This window comes from Aythya fuligula, chromosome 17 (genome assembly GCF_009819795.1).
Source record: "Aythya fuligula isolate bAytFul2 chromosome 17, bAytFul2.pri, whole genome shotgun sequence".
In the NCBI taxonomy this organism is placed as follows: domain Eukaryota; kingdom Metazoa; phylum Chordata; class Aves; order Anseriformes; family Anatidae; genus Aythya; species Aythya fuligula.
This window is the reverse complement of record NC_045575.1, coordinates 13,462,146-13,480,756: the sequence shown is the minus strand read 5'-3', so window position 1 is coordinate 13,480,756 and position 18,611 is coordinate 13,462,146. Positions and strand designations below refer to the sequence as shown.

Genomic DNA, 18,611 nt, shown 5'->3' with positions numbered 1-18,611 from the left:
TCTAATTAACCTCAATAAGATGAATTTTGATAGAGATTATGTTTCATTTTTTTGTGCTTTGCAGCAATGGAACTGGTGTCTGGTCTAATGAAGGTTGTGTGCGTGAGAGTGGGGACCTCAACTACTCAGTGTGTCTTTGTAACCACCTCACTAACTTCGCAATTCTGATGCAAGTGGTGCCTCTGAAGGTGAGTTTAAGCAAAGGAATAACTCTGTCTGTTAAAAATACATCGGTTGCATCCTCACGCCACACCAGTAAGTGATTGTAACTGGGCTCATTTTTTGCCTAATTCAGATTTATTCCACAGCTTGCTGTCTGGGAAGTTGTATTGCTATTTCTTGACCATACATGTTTTCTAAAATTTTTGGGAGCTGAAATGGAGCATGGAGTGAAACACCTCTGTGTATACTGGGTCTGTACTGTAGGTGGGAATCCTGAAGCACGGTACTTTATACTCACCTTTTTAGCCTGATTTTGTCAAGTACAGACCAACCTGGTTTTTACGATTAATTTTCAAGACTGAGGAGGCTGAGATGTTTCTGTTTAAGGCTTTTGGTAACTAGACTTGTGGAATATGAACAGCCGAGACTGAACTCCATGTGAAACGAGCTCTGCTGCCAGCTGGTCCCTGTCATTTGCTGTGCCAGCTTGCAAGAGCCTCCCAGCTACTCTTCCTTCACCTAGCTGCCAAGCAGAGACTTGTATAGAAGAAGCAGGAGAAAGAAATGGCAGTTTTAGATTTGAAACCCCTTAACTGTAGTTTCTCTGTGCTCAGTTTCTTTATCCAAAGAGCTGACAAGCAAACGTCTTCTCAGCCAGAATATGACCCGGACCTTCTACTTGCTGCTCATGCTCATCTCTGGCTTCAGATGAAGTTTGATGACAAACATGACACTCTCCTCACCAAATACGTTCTTGTCTTCATGATACCTTGTGGTGCTGCAGAAGGAGCAGAGCTTCATTAGGACCTTAGGAGTCTTTATCACATTTGTCACTGTGGGCTACTAACAAGCGTGGTGTCCTCTCTAGTACAGGTAGAGGGTTTTTGTTAGCTCTGTTGGCCTGGGTGCACTGCATATGAGGCTGTGTCTCAGGCTTCTGTTAATTGGTTTGACTGATGGGTTTGCCTTTATTTTAGACAGAAGCTTAGCTTAGCCCTGGGATAGGTACTTGTGCAGGATGGGCTGTATGTGCTTGTGATGGCAGCACGGAGGTTCCTGCAGATAGAAACACAAGTCAGCTTGGAGCATAAGGCAACCATAACCAGGGTTATCCCACTGAGCTGCAGCGAAGTCTTTTTGAGGAATGAACGATCCCAAACTGCTATTAGGAGTTAATGATTCAGTAACGCTGTTAGCACAACTGCTCACACGGCAATCCAAGTTACATGTTGTAATGCCATCAAAGGCAGGGTTATGGTGTAGAACACCATGGTCTGCTATCGAAATAATTTAATTAATTCCGGAGCCCTTTGTACTGGTAGAGCCATTTGAAGATGGAAAGTAGCTTGTTTGGGTAACCCAGTTTTCATCTACCCATTATTGTCTTTCCTATTTGTAAATTGCCTAATTACCCCAGCTTGTTTCCAAGTATCATTTTCCTAGGAACTCTTTGTACTCATAATAAAATGCTGCTTTGCCTACAGAGCTTCACACTTGTAAGATAAAAATAGGATGGCAGAAATACGCTGTTATTAAAACCGTTTTAAAGAGCCATATACAGAGATTAAATGATTTAACCAGGATTAAACTGGACATTCACCAACTAATTGCTGGTGAAAGATTAGTAAGTTTTCCACTGGAGATAGTTCTAAAATATCTAACTTTCAAACAGATTTGAGATTGTTATGATTAATGAGATGCTATAATAAGTTTTAATATCATGCAGTATCAGTAATTAGAGATCAAAGACATTTTATATCAAAGTATTTGAAGTCAAACTTTCTTGAAGAGATCTGAAATGCTTAACTGGGAAACATGAAGGCACTGTCCAGTTTCTTACAGTCATTTAATGGTTCTGCTTTTAGTATTTTCTCCCTTCTTAACTGTCTGTTCTAATTTGCATCTGCCACAGTTTTTTTTTAGAATGTTTTTCAATTGATTTTTTATTTCTTTATGATAATTTAGAAAACAAAATGCAAGTGGGAACCATGACACATAAAAATCCTTCTCTATGTGATGCAGTACTGGAAAAGTCGATCATGAGTAATTTTTTTTTTCTTTTAAATTAGATTTAATTCATGTATTTTTCTATTATAATTTTAACCCCTTACACCTAAAATCCTATTTCTGAAGAAGAAAGTAATTTATACATTATTGAGAGGAAAAGTGATATGCTGCAAGGTGGGAGGAATTGCCTTGCAGTTGTATTTCCGGTAGAGTCCCTATCTTCATTCTGCAAATCCACGAGGATTTGGAAAGCTTGTCTCAGATGTCACCAGAAGATTGTGCAGGCTAGGAAGACAATATGTATTCATTTATGACTTTTTAAAGTTTTCAGCTAAACATTTTTTTACCTGCTCTTCAGTTGGCAGAATTTAAAAATGTACTGTGGGATGGAGAAATCCTTGTTCACTGGTCCACACAGCAATGAGCCTGAACGGCACCTTGGCACTTGGCCTTGCCCTGTCCTTCCTGCTGGAGGGAGGTGACACTGAGAGTGGGCACAGGGGGAGTCTTGGATAATGCTGCCATGAAAAAGAAGAAGGATGTCATTCCTTCGATTTGCCTAAATTTGTGTTCCTCTAGTTTGTTTTTTATGTAGTGCCTCTCTCATAGTTCATTAGAAAATCTCATCCCAAATCTTTGACTAAAATAGACATTTTAAATTGTCAGTTTAGGATTATTTTAAGGTATTATTTTTATCCAGTGGGGAAAACAAACAAACAAACAAAACCAAACAAAAAACCCACAACCAACAATTGTATTTTCATTGTGACATTGGTATGAAGTTAAGATCTGGGGAAAACAGACTTCATTTACTTAACAGGCTTCTGAGCTATACAAGCAGATTGTGCTCAGTTATAAATTCATAAAACATTTGCTTCACATGTCTAAGTAATAGATCCTACTGAATCAACTACACAATTGGAAACTTCTCCCTGGTGTCCTTGGAAGCCTGTTAAGTAAATGTCAAAACACTGTCGATTTTAAACACATATATACATGTTTATTCACCACATTCTGAAATTCATGAGCCAAGGTTCAAAGGGCCCAAATAAATCACCAGTTTGAATACAAGATTGTCAATGCTCTAAGAAATTGTTACGATTATGTTATATTAGATCTTGAACTTCTGAATATTTTATTTTTCTTTTTATAAGTAGTGTTTCACTAGAAAAAGAGTGGGTGGGAGTAAGCTTCTGCCATCAAAACATCACATCATTCACATCACATTCACATCAAAAAAGTTCTATTTTTATAGCTATTTTATACTTACAGTCATATAAATACAACTGGATGAAATTTTTCCATGTGAACTATATATATATATATGCTAGATTTAATTTCTTACAAAAGGGAGTCTTCTTTTAATGGAAAATGTAAGTGAATTATCAGAAGTGGAGTGCCTGAAAACTGTAGAGGTTTTAAAGAAAGGCTGTGTTCTGGTTCAAAGAGGTGACTTTGTTCTTAACCAGAATTCTCTTTTGGGTGCCTTCTGCTTCCATTCTCCTATTTTGCCTTTCTCTTCATCATACTGATAAATGCAGCTGTTACGATAGCACAAACAGGCTCTCCAAGGGCACCACGACAGCCTTTAACATAATGCATTTGTCAGCAGAGACCAACATTGATTTGGAAATCCATGAACACTTGAGACCAGTTCAGTGTGATATGCATTCTGATGCTCTCAGCACTTCCTCATGAGATTGATTTTATTTTTGTATTAGAAAAATGCATAAACTTTCCATCACGACATTACAGGTATTTAAAGAGAGTTTGCTGTTTGGAACCAGGCAGCAAGAAATACTCTCTAAGTTCAGATGAAGACAACGTGTTTCTAACACGAAAAGGAGGACTAAGGAGAATCTCCATCCTTTACTGGATGCTGGGGGAAACTTAGTGACGAGAGATGAGGGAAAAGCAGAGGTGCTTAATGCTTTATTTGCCTCAGTCTTTACCAGCAAGACTAGTTGCTATCTGGATACCCAGTACCCTGAGCTGGTGGAAGGGGGTGGGAGCAGGATGTGGCCCTCATAATCCATGGGAAAATGGTTGGCAACCTGCTACAGCACCTGGATGTGTGCAAGTCAATGGAGCTGAATAGGATCCACCCGAGGGTACTGAGAGAACTGGCGGAGGAGCTGGCCAAGCTGCTTTCCGTCATTTATCAGCAGTCCTGGCTATCGGGGGAGGTCCCAGTGACTACCAGACAGCAAACGTGACGCCCATCTATAAAAGGGCCAGAAGGTAGACCTGGAAAACCCCGGCCTGTCAGTTTGACCTCAGTGCCTGGGAAACTCATGGAGCAGATTATCTTGAGAGTCATCACTTGGCACTTGCAGGGCCACCAGGCAATCAGGACCACTCAGCATAGGTTTATGAAAGGCAGATACTGCTTGACGAACCTGATCTCCTTCTATGATAAAGTGACACAATGGCTGGACAAGGGAAAAGCTGTGGATGTGGTCTACCTTGACTTCAGTAAGGCTTTTGACACCGTTTCCCACAACATTCTCCTCAAGAAACTGGCCGCTCATGGCTTGGACTGGCGCACGCTTTGTCAGGTTAAAAACTGGCTGGATAGCCAGGCCCAAAGAGTTGTGGTGAATGGAGTCAAATCCAGTTGGAGGCCGGTCACTAGTGGCATCCCCCAGGGATCAGTACTGGGGCCAGTTCTCTTTAATATCTTTATCAATGATCTGGATGAGGGGATCGAGTGCACCCTCAGTAAGTTTGCAGATGACACCAAGTTAGGTGTGTGTGTCGATCTGCTTGAGGGTAGGAAGGCTCTGCAGGAGGATCTGGAAAGGCTGCACCGATGGGCTGAGGTCAACTGCATGAAGTTCAACAAGGCCAAGTGCCAGGTCCTGCACCTGGGGCGCAACAACCTCAAGCAGAGCTACAGTCTGGGAGAGGAGTGGTTGGAAAGCTGCCTGGCGGAGAAGGACCTGGGAGTGATGGTTGATAGCTGGCCGAATATGAGCCAGCAGTGTGCTCAGGTGGCCAAGAAGGCCAACAGCATCCTGGCTTGCATAAGAAGCAGTGTGGCCAGCAGGGCTAGGGAAGTGATTGTCCCCCTGTACTCGGCTCTGGTGAGGCCACACCTCGAGTACTGTGTTCAGTTTTGGGCCCCTCACTACAAGAAGGACATGGAGGTGCTCGAGAGAGTCCAGAGAAGGGCAACAAAGCTGGTGAGGGGCCTGGAGAACAAGTCTTATGAGGAGCAGCTGAGGGAGCTGGGATTGGTCAGCCTGGAAAAGAGAAGGCTCAGGAGCGACCTTGTCACACTCTGCAGGTACCTTAAAGGAGGCAGTAGCAAGGTGGGGGTTGGTCTATTCTCCCATGTGCCTGGTGACAGGACAAGGGGGAATGGGCTAAAGTTGCACCAGGGGAGGTTTAGGTTTGATATTGGGAAGAACTTCTTTATCGAAAGGGCTGTTAGGCATTGGAACAGGCTGCCCAGGGAAGTGGTGGAGTCACCGTCCTTGAATGTCTTTAAAAGACGTTTAGATGTAGAGCTTAGTGATACAGTTTAGTGGAGGACTGGTTAGTGTTAGAGCAGAGGTTGGACTACATGATGTTGGAGGTCTCCTCCAACCTAGATGATTCTGTGTGATTCCGTGTAAGCAAGGAAGACTGAAAATAAGTGAGCTTCCTCAGAACTAACCTGCCACATAAATACCTGTGAGCATTTCTAATGTCCAGAGAGGTAAACTTGTATGATAATTGTTTGCCAAGGATGGTGACTTTTTCTTCTGAGTTCTCTTAAGTTTGAGCAAGAATCTCCTTGGTTAACTCTTTGTCCCTTCCCATGGTCAAGTCTGGCTTTTTCCACTTGTAGCATAGCACAATCCAGACCCTGTCAGTTTGATGCACTTGGAACCTGCCCTAGCGCCTTACTTCCTGCTAACACCATTCCAGCTTATTTCCACACCTTTGCCAATATCCAGGAGCTCTCTCTATATTTGCATAGTTTGTACCTTTCTTGTGAGCACAAATGACTTTATATATTCTCAAGATTCTCTGTCATTGCTATTTTATTATACTGTACAGATCTATGTTCATACTCTGTATCTGGCTTGAGGAGGAATCACAATGTGTCATGTGGATTTTGTTGTGGATTTTGTTGTGTTTCAGAGAGGCATTTTTATGAACAAATTTGTAGGATACCAAGCATCTGGCAGCACTTTCTCTTGAAAACCTGAAATATTATGAGACCAGAAATGCTGACAAACTGTTAGAGGTTATATGGGGCAGACTGTCAGGTGGGCCTAATTTCCAGGGAACACAGAAATGCAAGAGAGGTGTAAGGAAGAAGCTGTGAGATGTAAGAGAATTTTTATCCTAGTATTTCAGAGAAAGAAATTGAACGAGAGCAGTCATGAGGGAAAGTTTTAAATTCTGGAATGTTAACTTAAATGTGAGAAAGTGAACCCCCACTTTGATATCTGTGCACTATATGAAAGTGTGTGGAAAAGAACTTCTTTGAATGCTGTGAATTAGCTAAAACTGAGCTTGGATTACAAGCAGAGCTGAATACTACTCCAGATTTTATATTAGTTTCAGCAACAGCTTGACTGCAGTAACGCCACAGTGATTGTGAAAGAGTGGTACTAACAATACTGCTGATGAGCCTGAGGTCTGTGTATGCAGCTTAGCTGCTTTCAGTGATGCAGGGGATTCACAGTTGTAACAAGTTTATTTCAGGAATGAAAAAACAATCTTGGAAAAATTTACAACTATGTGGCACTCAGATGTGAGGCTGGCACTGACCTGTTAGCCTGCTGATGAACTGGCCACGTGAAGTGCCAAAATTATCTGTGTCTTTATCATTCTGTTGTTATGTCTGTATCATGACTGGCTTGAATTCAGGCTTGCTTGCTGAGATTTGTTTAGGTTTTAACTTGGGAAATAATAAAATTTGCTTGGAATTTTGGAGATTATTGGCAATCAACTTGTTTAAATAAATAAATAAATAAGGCCAAGGTAAAATATGACCAAAGACATGCATGTTCCTAAGGGACATGTTCAGCCCTTGATTGCCTTTGTGAGGTTGCATGGACATAATTAAGGTCAGGACACCATCAGAATTTGGAAACTCAGTAGAGAAGCCTTTTCACAACTCTGGTCAGGTGAGTAAAACTGAGAATTTTTACAAATGCACTGCCCCAACAAAATATGTCCATGGGATGTTCAGAGCAGTTGTGCAGGTATTAACCAGCTGGTGCACCATCCTCTGGGAAACTCATTGCTCTGTTCCCCTTTCTGATGGGGGAAACAGATAAAGTAAAAAATAGGAAATCCTTGGTGGAGCTCCAATCTCAGGGGTTCATTCCTGTCTTTTGCCTTCCTTGATTCACAGAACTGTGTTCTGGCCTTCACCTCAGCCACAGCTCGCTGCAGTCAGAACAAACCTGTGCTGCCAGCTGCCCTGCAATGTTATAGTTAGGAAGATAATGGTGCATTAATATAGCTGTGGTAGGAAAAATAAATAATCCATTTAGTTTGACATGTTTAAACTGGTTTATGTTTGCTTCATCTGGAAAAAGTCCAGGTAGAGGGCACCCAGGGTCATACTTTGGTGGTTTTCCTGAAGTACAACAGTCCTCACTATGCAGCAGATTTTAACCTTGATAGGAACAGCAGAGGATGGGATATAGTACGTATCCTCAAGTACGTATCCTTCATATCATCCACTTGCATAGGTCCTGGGGAGATCTCAGCCCACAATGCAACCTCCTGTACCCAGCACCTGGTGGTACCCCCTGCTGGAGGGGAAATGGCTGGTGGAGAGGGCCCATGCCCTGGCTGGGGAGGACAGATGAAATCAGGAGAAGAGATGTAGGTGATGTTCCTCTGGCACAATCAGACCAAGGGATGTCACAAGCTGCTTCCTAGCCAGCAGGAGTCAAATCCAACATGGAGCAAGCCACACTTCAGAAGCACTCCAAAGAAAATTCAGGCACTATTATTTCATTTTGGGCAGCTTTACTTCCTCTCATCAGTCAGTGGGGTCCTGTGCTACTGCCAGCAAACATGCCAGCCATCTGGCAGTTTTTATTTTTATAGTGATCCAACAACTATGAAGCATGCCAGGCTATTTGTACCATCTGCCACATAAATGTCATTTCAGCAAAAGGATGCTGGACACCTGGGGACCTAGAGATCCAAATCCTTTTAGAGGGGAAATCAGTGTCTTCCACAGCAGAACAGAGGTTGTTTGGATTCCCATCTAGCAAGTGACCAAAGTAGGACAAAGCAGTAATATTTATGGCTCGTAGACAATTCTCCAATTCTCTTTCTCTCTCTTTTTGGTTTCTTGTGGGGCTTTGCTCTTTCTGTCTTTTTGACTGTGAGGATGTAAAATTTACTGCACTAAAGCTCACAAGTGGATGGACATTTTCAGCAAAGTAATGGTGTCATACAGTCTCTGGCAGAAATTGTTCAGGTTTTTAAACATATTTTCTACATCTTTAAAACCAGAAAGAAGCTCTTGTTCTATAATTCAGAAGAGCGGATCAATGCATTTCAAGCTGCTGACCAATGGGCTTGAAAGCAGAGAAGAGTTTATGAAGGTCAAAATATTTAAAAACTTTTTGGTCCTGCAACTGGATCTATAGGCAACACATAACATCTTTAGGGAGCCCAGGATTTTGAAGAGACTTAGGGATTTGACTGGGGGCTTCTATTTACAAAAGGAAGGACATCTTCTTTTGGGATATATATGTGTTTTTATGTTATTTTTCACTGTTATAGCTAAGTTCATCTATTTGTGTTTCTGAAAGCTGTTTTAAAAATATGCTAATATTAGCAAATATTAAAAAAATATGGGGCATAGGTGTGGAATATGTAAGTTTGGTGTGTTATTTTCCTAAATCAAATTTTGCATTTATTAATCAAATATTGCACTCAGAGGACATCAAAATAGCAGTCTGAAATGAGAACTTTTGTTCTTAAAATTTTCAGCCAGCTGAGGTTCAGATTATGTGCTGTAATTGGACAATGAAATGGAAGTAACATGGCATTCACTGATTTCTGCTGTTTTGTGATTCTAATATAATTACATTTCTCAGCATGTTTTTCATTGTTGGGAACATGAAAAGAATAGTGCCTTAGTCCAGTAATTTTTATTTCGTGATGAATATTTAAAAATTGGATAGGCATTGCAATTTTTTCCCCTTGTTTATTACCATTGACAGTTTATTTAATTGAAGAGATCTCTGCAGACAGTTTAGATAGCCCTTACCCACCAGATGAACAAAGATAAATCAGCCTATGTGTTTATGCTAGGGTTGCTTTGTAAATTTTCTTCTTTGCTCTTGCTCACTCTCTCTGCTTTCCCCTCCATTTTATTGTAGTAAATGTTGCCCCCATAGAGGACCTCACTGATGTGCTCACTCTGTGATTTGCATTGTATTTCTTTTGTATGTACTACACCCATGTTCCCTGAAAATTTTAACTTAGAGCCATTGTTCATGCTTTTGCTCTTCTGTTCATATGCCAGTACAGCTCTGCTAATTTTGATAGGAGGAAATAGGACACTCTCTGGGTCTGTCCTTAACCCCATATATACATGTAATTACACAGAAAAAACTTGGACTAATGTTGCAAAATACTAAACTCCTGACATCTCTTGGAGAATTGTTTGGCAATTACTGAATTTCACTCAGCAGAACAGAACAAAAAATTACTTTTTAGTTTGGAAAGCACAAATATTTAACAGTGCTATAATGGTCAAAAGAGTATGAAATAGGACTCTGCTTTAATCAGAACACTTAGGAAAATAACATAGTCTCCCTTTCTGTGATGGGAATGAAAGTGCTGAGCCATTGGGCAGCTAGATCTTGCTGACTAAAGGATTTCCCTATGCAGTATAAAAATCTAATGGTACTGCACCCATCACTATTTTCTGTTGAACATCATTAAACTTAGTCCTTCTGTACTGTCTGGTTCAGTCTGCTTCTGGTGCTGACCTTTTCAAGCCCTTTCTCCCCAAAGCGTGCTGTAGGGGCAATTCAGGGCTGGGTACCTGGGGAGTCCTGGCTGCACCGCAAGCCACAGCTAACCACAGTCCTGAATCGAAATGGACATTTCTGAATCAGAGCCCAAACCGGGGAGAAGGGAAGCAGACATACTCATTTTCATTGAATTTTGCTGGGAGCTGGGTATTTAATTATCCTCAACTGCTCTGAAAGATCTAAGGCTCATTTTGGCAGGAGACCATTGTTTCTCTGCCTGCTAGAGCCTGCTGGACCCACAATGGGTTTTCCTCTCCTCGTAGGCCTCTCTCATGAACTTTGGTTTGTCTGTTAATTGGAGAACAGTATGAGTCTGCTCTTGCTGGAACAGAAACGAGAGAACAGATGTAGAAGTCTGAGGTGTATGGGCAAAAGTAGCTCCTTCAGTTTCACAGAGGATAATCTGCTGTAAATACATTTACCATTTCTTCCGAGAAAGTTGCAGGTTTTAGGCCTGAAATGAAGGCAAAAAAGGACACTGCTCTGTGTTACACAAACAGAGATATGAGGAAAGACTTGCAAAAATCTGTTTTTCTGATCCCCAAACTTTATTGTAATTGGTACTGCTTCACAACTTGAGTCCTTCCGCCCTGCCATGCTTCCTTCAGGCTTCATCTGAACGAGAAACTTGCTGGGTGAGGTTTGTAATGAGCAGATTACCTACTGTTTGATGACATCTTGCCCAGAACTGCTCTAAAAGGCAATGTGGACTTTTAAAAATACTAATTAATACATTGGCAAAGATATTTGGAAAATTCTAGATTTTTCATGTCACAGTGAAAAGTTTTAAGTAGCAACCACCGGGCTGGGCTGGCTGGAAGAAAAGGTTCCTTTAATGCCTGAAAAGTAAGTCCCCTTTGTAGCACTTCCCTGCTAATCTCCAGGAGATGTGGAGTTCATAACGAATGGGAATTCAAAAGCAGTTCTGCTGGAAATGGCTGATAAAGATGATTGCACTGCAAAACATGACTCTGAGAGGCCTTTTTCCTCTGAAGGTGTCTGTTATACTGTGGATTGAGAAAAGTGTCTCTGAACAGAGTTAGACTTTTTTGCTATGAGTAGTGATTGTGTAGCCCCATTAGGTTGGCCCCACCAAAATCATACTTGTGGTCTCAGTGAGTAGACTGAGCCTCCTGAATGAAACACAGATGTTAATCTGGAAAAAAAAAAAAAAGAGGCACATAATGTTATGTACATAACAAAGTGCTTGGCAAGCTGAAGGAAAACAGTGATTTGTATTGTTATTATTATTTAATATATAAATAAAGGCCTCACTGGGCTGAAATTGAATTTCAGCAGCCTTTCTGGAGGCAATTAAAACCATTAGCTTCATCAGCCAAGGCCAGCGTTTTAATGTCTCTGAAACACTCAGGCTGCCAAAGTTAATTATTCATCCTTTTCTTAATTGGATTCAGATTGCATTTTAAAGGTGCAGCTTCAAGAGGGTTGTCTGAACCTTAATTTTTCAACCCTACCTCTCCTCCCTTCCCTCCCTCCAAGAAATGTCTCAGAAGAAATCATTTCAAGCCTTTGTAGAAGAGTTGGAGAGTAGATTTCAGGCCAAGCTAGCAGCTGATCAACTCATGGCAGATCTCAGGCAGCTTAGTAAACAGGGCAAAAATCATACGTCATTGTAATTGGCTTTGTGATAGTAATGCTGCTCTTAGATGGCAAGCTGGCCAGAAGAGACACAAAAATATCACTTGTTCTTATGCTAAGACTTAGGGCAAAATACAGTTGTCATGTCTTACATTTCCACTGGTAAACAAATAACTGGTTTTATAAAATGTTTACTCTATTTAAACACATGCAAAATATCATATTCTGAATTTTACCAATAATGCACACTCTAAGATGCAAAGGATAACAAAGGATAAGACTGCAGGCTTAATTTCTTAAGGCTGTAAAACTTTTTTTGGTTCAAAACTTGCTTTTTTTTTTTTTTTTAAGTAATCACATTTCAGAACAGAGGATTCAAAAGGAGTTTAGAAAATGAAATTATTCTTTCAAGGCTACATTGTCAAGTTTTAATTTGGTATACAAACAACCCTTTTAATCTATGACAAATGTCAATTTAAGTAGTTGAACTCAGCCCTGTGACGTGCTGCCTCTAAAGGCAAACAGGGAAGAATATTCTGCACTACGTAAGGAAGAAAAGTTTAGATTAGCACTCCCCCAAAATGTCCCTTCTCTGGACAAAACCAGAGGCACACCTTCTGCAAAGGAGAAGACGAGGGATCAACTGATGGAGGGCTGAATAAGGAAAAACAGCAACAAGAGTGCAGAATTCACAGAAAAGAGGGGAATACCTGGATGCTGAGCAGAGACAGATCTGTGCTGCCCAGACAGATGCTCTGATATGACCCGTTGATATTTTCTGTCTCTATTGACCATTTAGCTTTTTGATGGATTGCTGTGCTGTGTGAGATGGTTGCTTGTTAATATTACATAAATAAATAGGTTTTCTGATCTAGATACAGTTAACAATTTTTAGAGTACAGTCTTCCAAACAAACCTTTCAGCTTCAACTGACTTTTTCCAGATCCTCCAGAGATGAAAAGTACCATCCCATTATAATAATATATTTTCATTTTCCTGTGCAGTTCTTTTTAAACTGAGGAGTTAGATGTCACTCGTTTTCTTGTTATTAACAACATCATAAAAGAAAAATATACATTTGAAGTCTGTTCTGGTGTCTTTCCAGGATCCGGTTGCCTATGAGTTTCCAAAATAAAATTGTTGAGCAATGTACTAACTTCTTTTATGAGTTAGAAGTAGGGTAAGACAATAGACTATAATATTTTAGATGGGTGTAACTGCTGAATCTGTCAGATCTTTGTCCACATTATCAGTGACACTTGCAAGGTAAAGGCTGTCACAGGCTAAACTAAAAGGGTGGGAGTTTTATATGGAGTATGAGTTTTTGATTTAAGTGTTTCTCAAAGCTGAAAAAAAGAAACATCCGTCTTTTATAGTGTTCATGATTACTAACACTCATGTCTGCGTGAGCTTGTTTCCTAGTGTTTCAGCTTGCTGCAGACTTTAGAAGAAGACCTTATACCCTCAAAGAAACAAAATCTTTTAGAAGCAAAGAATAATTTAATGTAGATTGGGACAAGAGTGAGAATCATCCTCATGGGACTACCTCACAGATTGCTCAATGTTTTATTTGCTACTCTTTAATGCTATTTTCTTTAGTAATAACATTACAGCCTGATTAGCATTTTTGTGCTGACTACAAGATCATCCCAAATTACTGTCTTGTATTCCATGTCATGAACTAAGTCAGAAAAACTGCAAATAGACAAGCAGAGGTGAGATGAAATCAGCTCCTATCAGAGCACTGGGATTTATAGGATTTTTTTTTTCTGAATTGATGAGGCCCCATGTTTTGTCAGTCCAGGTATTTCTACAAAAACTGCATGCATATAGTGTGAGCACAGACACACACCATATAGCTGTGGTGTAACAGCTGGGTTGTGAGGAGTTAGTAGAGACCTGGTATTTTAAGTACAGGTTCTCTTCTCTTCCCCATCATATACCTGTCTTTAGAAATGAGGCTGCACTTGCTGGGAATCATTCCAGGCCTCTTTGTGCTGTATTCCTTACAACAGATATCATCCACAAAAAGGAGTTGGTTGCAGTGGAGGGAGGCTATATGAGCAGGGACTGCTCTCTGGTGCAACTCCAACCTGACAGTTCAGTTTGAGAACAGCTATCAGAGGGCTCTACCTTTTTCTTAATAAAAAACGATTCAGAACTACCTACAAGATTTTTGTCCCTCACACCAGGCAAGATGATAATGTGAACTTCAGTGATGTTGCTTTTGAAACAGTTGTTAGCATACAGATGGGGGTATTGATTTAAGAAAATCATTCATCAGCATTGTCAGATTTTGGTCATGTTTACCAGAGGCAAGAGTGATTTCCGGTTCACAGATGTGGGTACCTATGTAAGTTATTTTAGGTTTGAATGGCTTTTTTATGTTTTGTTTAGGAGTGTTGTGTTTTGTTTTTTTTCTTTGCAGTTTCCAACTAATAGGGGCTCCACCTGAGAGTGCCTGACTCATGCCTTGTCTTGCCCTGCAGGGTTTTCTAGAGGAAGACTGGGCTAAAGCCCAGAGAAGCTACTTTCTTAGAGGCATGTTCGTTATGGTAGAAATTAGTTAGTTATGATAGAAAAGGATGTCTGTGTGATTATTATCTTCTTTTTCATGTATAATGGAAAAAGAAAAGCTTTTGATTTTTGCCTGTTTCCACTAGATGGGTCCCCTGCATCTTCTGTCCTTGCATGTAATCATAAGACATTTCCTTAGCAGACATTATCCGCCTTTGCCAATGGAAACACTGTGATAGACCAGTGGAAATTGAAATGAGTGCTGAGCAGCTTTCACCTCTGTAAGGAGAGTTTCTGGCTGCAGGTGTTGGGAGTGAAAAGAGTGAAAGCAAGCCTTGAATTGATGAGAAATTCTGATTTCAGGGTGACTAGAAGCTGGGAAAGTTTCCTCTGCTCCCCTCCTCCCTCTGGAGAACTGCATATCAACCGTAGCAAGAGAAATAGATGTGTATCAGAGCAATCAGGAAATGAGGTCCACACATTTTGGACGTGAATATCCCTGATGAGGAAATCATTTCAAAACTGTCTAGTTTACCATGGAAGTTATTCCTATTTCAGGAACAATCTGTGAAAGCTATACATGGCTTTTCTGGGCAATGATGAGAGACAGAAGCTCTTTCGTAGAAATCAAGTGGACCTTTTAGGCTGGTCCAGCATATAGAACTCTTTTGTCTCTGTAATTGATGCTATCCAAGTCAGGGGCAAGAAATGTGTCTTTGGCTGAAAGAGGAAAAAAAAAAAAAAAGAGAAAAAAAGAGCTGCATCATATTTCCTAGGAACTGTAACACCATAGCAACAGTTGTCTTTCAGCGCTGCTGCTGCATTGCTTGATAGTGCTCAGGTTGCTGGGAGAGCCAGAATCGGTTCTGCTGTGAAACTGACTGCACGTGAGCTGTACTGTTAGTGGATAATTACAGGAAAAATGGGCATATACAGTGTATCATTTTTATCTGTATATGAAATTATTATTACTATTACTATTACTATTACTATTACTATTACTATTATTTTCTTCAGAAACACATGGCATTCATTTCTCTCCTTTAAAAGGAATTTTAAGGGGAAATTTATCAGTAGAACTGCTGGGGTCAATAATCTTTGATGAAATACTTTGTGTGGCAGGAAATTATATTGTGTTTGTGGAAATAATGTAAAATCCGAAACTGTGAGGATGGATTATTTATATTAGACAGATTTACTGTAGAATAAATAAATAAATTAAAAGGAAAATATATTGGTTCTTTCAGTATTTTTTTGAATTAATAAATATTCTGAATGAGTTTTCAGCCAGGAATTAAATGCATAGTGAATAAATGTTGAAAGAAAAGCATAGCAATTCAAAAAATAAAATAAAATAATAATAGTAATAATAAACAAAACTTTTGGATTGACCACATATTTGTTTTCAGATGCTTAGTTTATGAAAATGCCAGCTCTATCAAAATTCAAGTCAGGAGATATGTTTGAAAATTCTTCTGAGATGAGAAAGCTTTTTCCTGCCTAGTTCTGTTCTACTTATTATATATTAATACTGTCTGGTTGCCTTTGTTAGGTGTGGCTTTTTTGTCATTTTTGTATGTGAACTTGCATGGAAAATTAAAGCACACTTTCTGATCAAGTTAGGATGAAGAGACAAAACAAAATGTCCCTCCCCCTTTGAATCTCTCCAGGTTTTAACATATATCCTAGTAGTGGGTACTGTAGAGTCACAGACTAAATGTTCATGAAGATTGAATTATTCTACAAAAGGTGCCTGTACATAAAAACAGAGGCTGAACATAGAGGTTTACACTCTGGCTGCTCTTGCTGGGTCTTTTCTCTGGTTTTCCATTCTGTAGATGTTAGTCCACCTCCTTCAACAGGCACTGAAAACATGATACATTAAACAAAACAAGTGGGCTATAAATGGCCTGTGATTTATGGGTTATCTTGGTTTGTCAGTTCTCGCTGCTGTGAAGCACTTCTGGTATTTGCACAACGATGTAAATTATTGCAGTGTGAGAGCATTAGCAAAGTGCCCCGCGAGCTGTGAAATATCCCATTGCTGACATTGTTTGTGCAGCCCAATAAACTGCTCTAATCTCAGGCTTGATGCTATCACAGCAGTGGAGGAGCTAGCTTGTTTTGAGGAAATACTGACTTATGAAATGCAAGAGGGAACCAAAATGCCACAGGCATGTGGATGCCCTGGCTGTGCGACTGACAGTTCAGACAGCTCTTCATTTTGCACATCAGACACAGCAGTGAATGATCATGAACCCCTTATATATGGGGACAAGGGAAGAGGAAAAGCTTCGTGCAGGGCAGCTGACCTATGGTTCTGTAATGTAACAAATCACCTAATAGTGGTTGTTTTTTGTTTGTTTGATTTTTTTTTCCTTCTCATTTGTGTACAGCTAACGAGAGAACACCAGGTGGCCCTCTCCTCCATCACTTACATCGGCTGTGCTCTGTCCATCTTCTGCTTGACGATCACGCTGGTCACATTTGCTGTGTTGTCGTAAGTGATTTTAACCTAATACCTGCTGAGAACTTTGATGCAGAAAAGCCGAACAATGCATTTCAAGCCACTGATTTGGATCCGTTTAGGTGCTCAGAATAAAACAAAGGCTATTAATTCTACAACCTTCCTTAATTAGATTCTGCACATGTATTTGTAATGGTTGGTTATTTCTTAATTACTTTAATTTCCCGAAATTGAGTGGTCTCTATATAGCAAGCTATTTCCATGCTATGTGGGATTTTTAGATTTTTAATTTATTTTTTTTTTAGTGTCCATGTTTTGCTATAATTCAGGAATCTTGTAAGGAGGCTGTAGAGTGTTTGATCAGGAGCTCAAGGCTATCAGCAAGGACTGCAGGATCACACCCACTCTCCCCACTAGATATTTCTTGGAATTGCTCGGAGTGAAATGAGCAGTACTTCTTTCTGCTTTGCAACCATCTTTTCTGTAAGGCAGTGTATTTATAAGCCATGTAGGTGTGCCTAGACAGGAAGGCTCAGTCAACATTAGATGCCTCATTTCTGTTTTGTAAGGATTGGCTACAACTGCATCATATAACCCACATTTATTTTCAAGTATCTTGCTGTTCTCTGTTGGGTGAGTTTACTAATGTGTTCCTTTAGGAGGATGAAGGACACTATAGGAAGTGTGAAATTCACTCTCTCTCGTGTTTAAATCCTCTAGATCCCTGCATCCTCACACCTGTAATACGGCAACCCCTTTGCTGTGCTTTCTGCACTGGGAAGGTTTTTGCTGTGGGCACTTACGGCTTCTTTGCCTGTTTATGTTCGAGTAGTGACAGCTGAGTTTGAGGCCCAGCTAGGCTTGATACAAACATTTCTGGAAAAAAAAAATAAAGCAAAAAAAAAGCAAAAAAAAAAGCAAAAAAAGCTTTTATAGAGGTTTCTGTTTAAAAAATAGAAAATCTGACAAGGGGTGAAATAACTCATCCAAGATTGCGCAGCAGATTGGGATCTTAACAAGGAATGTGATTCCTGTCTCCTTTCTTGTTAAGCACTAAACCATGTTCTTCCTACTCAGGAGTTCAAGTTTTGATTTCTGTGCCTAAGCATGTCTTTTGAATGTCCTGTTAAGAGGCCAGTTTCTAGGAAAAAGGGTTTGCTGAAACCCAATAAACTGATTGCAATGTTTGTTTATTCCAAAAGACTTATTTCCAAGTCTCAAGATCTGTGTTGGTCATACTTGGATTAAGTGTGCAATGTGTGGCAAAATCCAATCTAAACAAGTCCGATGTCTGCCTATCTGGCATTGCGCTATTGACATACTTAGGCTAAGGGGAATGATCTGCTCCATTTTTGTCTTGAGCGCAAAACTTATTGTTAGAGTGTTTAGAAAGGAAAACAAGCAAAAGAAGCTGATACTGCTGCAGCTGGGCTGAAAACTCCTTGAGAAATTGGAGGCAAACAGCACACTTGGAAAGAGAGTTTGGACCCAGCTATCACAGTGTTAAGCACCCCACCTACATACAGAATCATTCAAACTGCCAATAAAAAATAATTTGATTAGGTTTTCACTGGAGAGCGGGGCCTCATTAGACAGCTGAAGTGAGATTTTGCAATGCAGTGTTAGCTGATCATGAGGTAAGTGGAGAGGAATCTGGCAAGTTCTTTGCTACTCTGCATCCTGGCAAGGACGGCTGCTTCTCAGGGGGGCAGTCCTGATTGCCTTCTGGGCAATGACGCTCCAGTTTGTGACCACATAAAGCTCCTTGTTAGAAAGCCACTGGCACCAAGCAGTGCAACCTGTCTCTGGGTTACTTTTGGGACATTGATGCGTTTTTTAGACTCCCT

The 18,611-nt window shown here is 40.3% G+C and overlaps 1 protein-coding gene across 2 annotated transcripts in view; it reads left to right on the top strand.

Annotated features, from left to right (window-relative positions):
• ADGRD1 (adhesion G protein-coupled receptor D1) overlaps positions 1–18,611 on the top strand; it is a 157,196-nt gene that overhangs the window by 87,205 nt on the left and 51,380 nt on the right. For both annotated transcript variants that reach the window (XM_032199050.1, XM_032199049.1), the window contains 2 exons: positions 65–188; positions 16,694–16,797. In XM_032199050.1, the coding sequence (XP_032054941.1) occupies positions 65–188; positions 16,694–16,797 (228 nt within the window). The remainder of the gene's footprint in view (positions 1–64; positions 189–16,693; positions 16,798–18,611) is intronic.